We start from the raw sequence: 5,901 nt of genomic DNA on the forward strand, positions 1-5,901 counted from the left end.
TATGTCACTGTCATCTGCTGGCACCGAGGGTTGGGGGGGGGTCCCTTTTCCGAAAACACACTGCCCTCCACCGCGCCACACACATAAATTCTTGGGCACGAGACTGGAGAATGGTGCACCAACGCAGCGCTCTTTTTTACTGGGCCTGGCAGGGTGAAGCACAGACCGGTGAAGCAGGGGAGAGAGGGAGACGTGGAGGGTGGAAGATATATAATTGAATAACTCTGAAAAGCGGGGCAGCAGGGATCAGCCCTGCCAGGAAAAGCAAACGCCAACAAGCCGGGCCTGTGGAAGTCAGCCATTAAAGTGAGAGGAGAAAACCTCCGCTCTGATCAGCCGTAGCAAAGGGCTAGCTTTTCAAAGGCTAACTCAAAATGCCACCTACTTACTGTAGCTTCCCCCTCTATACATTGATACTACCACCCCCTCAATTCTGATCACTGTAGCCAACAGATAATCCCTTTGAAATTGTGCTGCACTTAAATGCTTGCATTGTCTTTGGTCTCTTTCAATTCAATTTCAATTCAATCAGGTTAAGTAATTTACAAACCACTCTCAACAGTTCAGGAAAATAAAAACATTCAAGGGAACTCATTCCAAATTACGCATTTCAAATGTAGGAATAACATTGAAACATTGTTTTTCCTCTAATGACTGAATTAGCTAAGGCTATCCCACAATGCACCACTCTCTGCACCGTGATCTGGCTGTGGAAAGGAAGAAAGGGGAGGGTGGGTGTTGGAGGAATGAGTTTACCTTGCCTGTTTGGCTTGGCCTTAATAATGCTAGAATGAAAGCATGGCATAGCAACCGTGTCAGGCATGAATAGACTTCTGACTAAATCGACAGACTTTGCCCAGGAAATGGCCTCTACATCAGAGGGAAGATGTGAGTTATGATAAGTCATAACTGATAATCCACGTGGAACTGAGTAGAAACCTGGAGCGGTAACAGGGCACGCATCACTGATGGGAGTCACATAACCTACATTCATCAAGTTCATAATGTCATGAATAACCATAATGTGACATTGATTGGAGTCTTCTGTAGTGACGTATTCAATTTAAGGCCCAGTGTCATTGTTGTTACAATTGCTGAGCCCTTTTACATATTTAATATCTAAATGAATTGGCAGTCTCAAGGTACATTCTTTCACATGCCATTTAACAAGAACAAAAGTGAGACTATAAGAGAGAGAATGTAGGAGAGAGGTGGTGCTGACCAGGGGTTAATGCAACAGGTCTCCACTGACAGACAGAGAGGAGGTAGTAACAGTTTCTCTCACATCCTGTTAGACACCCATCTTGAAGGAAATAAAATAAAGTCAAACACAACTGATTATTGGCAAGTTTCTTCTTCCCTTACGACAGGGGTGGAGAAGTCATGTATGTTAAAGGACAGCTGAACACACATACAAGAGGACATACATGCACAGTTTCTGTCTTGCTTATTTTGTCAGGTGCAGTGACTTTCCCCGCAGATAAATGTCACTCCTTTCTCTCTCTGTCAATAAACAGCACTCCTCTGCTTTTCTGATAGTTTGTTTGTCTCTTTCTCTATTTGTTCTTGATGAAAGAGGATTGACTTCTGCCTCATCTACAAAGCTTTCACACAGACCCATTGACTGACGCATGAGGAGCGCTTGACTTTGAGGTCTCATACCTGACCAGGGAAAGTGACTCTCAACCATAACGCCTGGTTAAAATGTAGACGTTTCAATGGCACGCATCTGCAGCTTCTATATGTGCCGAGGCCTGATGATGCTAGTGTAATCAATGAAGGCACTGGCTGTCCAAGAGTTTACACTTGATCTATTTTCTAATTTATCAGAGTTCTGAGATGAATCATGACTGACCACATAATAAAAGATTGCATTACGGCTCTGACACTGTTATCATACAGTCTCTATTCGATACATGGGCTAAAATGACCCATTAGTGGGTCATTTTACCCATTTTCAGTTTTCTTTCAAGCAAATAAGTATCATTCGAACACTAAATATTTACTGTCAGATTATATGAATCTCATGCTGGATCTATTAAGGCTACTTCACCACAATTCCCACCACACTGTTTAAGATTATCAATAGCAATAATAAATGTTTAGTGTTTTATGTGCAGAAAAATATATGACCACAAAAAGGATCAAATAAACAGTATGAACCAGTATGAGCGAGTCTGTACATTTAAGGAATCAAACTTATTCCAACGGGGACCAACAAAGAAAATCTATGCGTATTTCTCTCTCATTCAAGCATTTTAACAATTTGCCATCAGGCAACAATCTTTTTTTAAATTTTACTCCTTCAATGGTTGCCAAACGGCATTAGACTGAATTGGATATTGTACTTCTATCCATCAGCCCTTTCCAAAAGATTTAGAGTAGTCATCAATCTAAACTAGACTTAGAATAGAATTAAATAAATACTTTCCTCCCATGAAAACTAACATTATTTTCTTCCTGTCATTTTCAGTGTAACACAGCACAGTCTGGCATAGAAGTAAAAGAAAAACACACAATAAATCTAAACAAGGATGTTAAAAGAAAACAACAAATATGGTTAATTATATAATTCAACATTTACATGAATAATCTGTCTCAAATACTCAATCTTCATTATAATCCATGAGAAATGTCTGTTACTTTGGGTTGAAACGGTACTAGAATCATCTCCAATGTGGCTCCAGATATTTCAAACGATATTAAGAGGGTAAGGAAACCTTATATTCCTTTTATGTTTTGTTCCTTTTATGTTTACAAATATATAGCACACAGTATCACAATTTAACTTGATTGTGATGTATCTTCATAACTTGATAGATTTGTTATTAATTACTTTAAACTATTGTTTTAAAACATCCATAATTCTCAGGGCTTTAATAGGGCTTTCTTAGAATGTAATATTGCTTTTATTTTCTGACTAATAGATCTATATTCCACGAATCTGGTTCTAGCAAAACCGAGTTAAATCAGGTCTTGTCGATGTCTATTTAACCACATATTTGAATAAATCCTCAACTGGCAACGGTTCGTTTGTGGTATACCTCTTTGAATAGTAAGCTATAGGCTCAAGCTACATCTCCCATACAAACATATTAAAATATTTCTATAAAAAAAATCTTATAAGGAATGCTTTGGAGAGACAACCAAATGCGGGTTTAGAAATTACCTCACAATCTGACATGAAAATATGTCTTTGAATGTGTTGCACAGATTTTTTCAATTTTTGGTTTGAGAACGAGCAGGCTGTGTGGCCCCATGACGCAAAATCAGGCAATTATAATACGATGTTGAACTAATGGATGGATGTGGTGTAACTCAACTGACAATCTGAAAGCTGCGCAGCTGCACAGACCGTTACTTCTAGACTTCAAATTTAGAAAGAGCATTAATTTACAATGTGTTTAACCGTCAGTTTTTGGCGATGAATGGCAAACGACAGCGAGATGCTGCAGAACAACCACATTGAGAGATTTTCATAATATATAAATAATTGCAGTAGGGCCTATATTGTAGCCATAAAAAAACGGACAAAAATCAAATGTTTCAATTGTAGTATCAGAAAATCCTCAACATGTAGTCCTAACATTCCAGGATATTTGATTTAGCCTAGATTAGAGTCAACCCAATATTGCATCTCGTTCATGTGATCTTTATATCGTTTGATTCCGCACATCGCTTGATCCTCAGTCGCTGTTTCGACAGACACTTTTAAAGCTATAACCGTCAAAATTTAACAATTATTTTAAGAATTTTATTTGACTTAATATAGGCTTACATGTTTTACATGTAGGCCTAAACATCATGTAATTGAATAAAATAATATTTTATTATTAGAGAAATGCTAACCAGCCAAACTAAAATTACCCTAATTTGGTAAAAAGTTCTGAACATAATTTAACCCACGCATCATCTACACACTCAACAAAATGTTGAATTTAATGGTTTTCCTGCTGAAAGATGCAATCAAGTTCACTGCGCATTTAGTCCTACTATAGGTAAATATGTGCAGCTATATTTCCATTGATTAAAGATATATGCTATGCAATAATCAGTTTTTAAAGGCATCAATTACAGATCTTCAATTGTGCCAACATTGACAGTTCAGTGACGCAAAGGCCTATAAGAAAAATGACTGAGTTAAATATATTGTTTTAAATAATTCACTTTATTTCTTTCCGAATGTAAAAGGAAACTCGTCAGTTAAATATTTGCATTTCAATGGACAAATGTAATTTCATACTTTAGAAAGAAAAACGCAAGATGCTATGAAAAATGTAATAAATGCAAGGCATAAATCTACAGCATTCTTAAGAACTCTTCAAATAGGCCTAGATCAACAAGAAAGTCCATCCAATTACCATTTGCCAAATACCTGTGTTTCCACAAGAGCTTCAAAAATCTCTATCACCTGAGATACAAATAAACAATTTAAAGTCTGAAACACAACTCAAATATTCACAAGCACTGCTCATTAGCCAGGTCAGAGGTGCTGCGCTGAGTTTGTAATTTCTGATATTCTTCATGTAAACTGACGAGATGTGGAGACGCCGCGGAGTGAAACAGCGCAGGGGACGCATATGGAGCGCTGGAGGTCAAAGCGGAAGAAAAGGTGGCATAGCGGCTCGGATTGAAGGACCCGATAGTGACAGGCTGCTGTGATTGAAGAAAAGCCTTGGCAGCGAATGAGTTCCGGGTAAACAGGCTCGACAAAGCCGGTAGGAGGCTGCTAACAGGTGGGATGACGGGTGCGCATGACGAGTGCGCATGGTGATGGAAGCCGAATGGATATATCTCCAAACTGGGTAGCTGAAGACCCGCTGTGCCAAGTCCATAAGTACCATAAAAGTTGTGAAAGCCACTGGGCTCAAGGGGTTGCTCCTTGAGCACCCCGAAACGAAAATGCTGGCGTTTGAACCTCTTCCTTCGGCGCAGAAAGCTCCCATTCTCAAACATGTCCGAAGAATTGGGGTCTAGCGTCCAGTAGTTTCCCTTCCCTGGATTACCAGGCTCCCGGGGCATTTTGACAAAGCAGTCATTGAGCGAAAGGTTGTGTCTGATGGAATTCTGCCAGGCAGGGAACTTCTCACGATAATAAACGAAGCGGTGGCTGATAAAGTCACATATCTCGCTGAGGGTAAGTCGCTTTTTGGGGCTTTGTAATATGGCCATTGTTATCAAAGCGATGTATGAGTACGGAGGCTTTACCGACGCCGGGCTTTTACTTGCTGCTGGAGGACACTTCGACGTGGGTGAGTAGTCGTCCCTATCCTCGTCCTGCCCACTAGAAGACAAAAAAGTGTCGGGTTCATGCTCTGCGCTTCTCGCCTCTTCCAAAGGTAAGGACACGAGATGCTCCTCTCCGTTATCCCTGAGTCCCTCTCCTACTACGTCAATAACTAAATCTTCCATGGGCTCCAAGTCCAATGTCATAGTCCACGGGCAGAGCCAATATCACCTGCCCCAACAGGTGGGAAGGGTCAGTTCTTTGAAAGGGATAGATGCTCACGCGCAAGGCTTTGCCCTCTCCATTCACAGAAAAAACAAGCTTAAAATATGTGCGCTCCACCCCCCTCTCACGTTAGTCATTCAAGAGGAAAAAATAACCCTTCAAAAAATACAAAGTCTTTTTATCTCCAAACACGAAATGGAACAACCTTTTAGCCTTAGACGGAGAAAAGGGAGGCTGAGAAAGTTCTGAAGCCCCGTGAGTCTTCCAAGATGTCCAGCATCCTCTCCCGTTGGTTTCCTGTTGGAACTGTAACCCTATTGGATCAGGTGACTGTGATGTCATGGTTATGCTCGAGGAGAAGCTCTTAACCAATCGAAACAAGGCAATCGGTACCAAAGTACCACCCGTTAACTATCATCATGCCATCACTCCAAATTCATATTTCATCA

At 40.2% G+C, this 5,901-nt stretch overlaps 1 protein-coding gene across 1 annotated transcript; it reads right to left on the bottom strand.

Moving 5' to 3' along the window:
• Window positions 1-4,458: 4,458 nt before the first annotated feature.
• On the bottom strand, window positions 4,459-5,433 carry LOC120034008 (forkhead box protein D2-like). Its single transcript, XM_038980406.1, has one exon. It carries the CDS (start codon window positions 5,431-5,433, stop codon window positions 4,459-4,461), a length of 975 nt encoding a protein of 324 aa, XP_038836334.1.
• Window positions 5,434-5,901: the final 468 nt, after the last annotated feature.

The sequence above is a fragment of the Salvelinus namaycush genome, chromosome 41 (assembly GCF_016432855.1).
Source record: "Salvelinus namaycush isolate Seneca chromosome 41, SaNama_1.0, whole genome shotgun sequence".
NCBI lineage: Eukaryota > Metazoa > Chordata > Actinopteri > Salmoniformes > Salmonidae > Salvelinus > Salvelinus namaycush.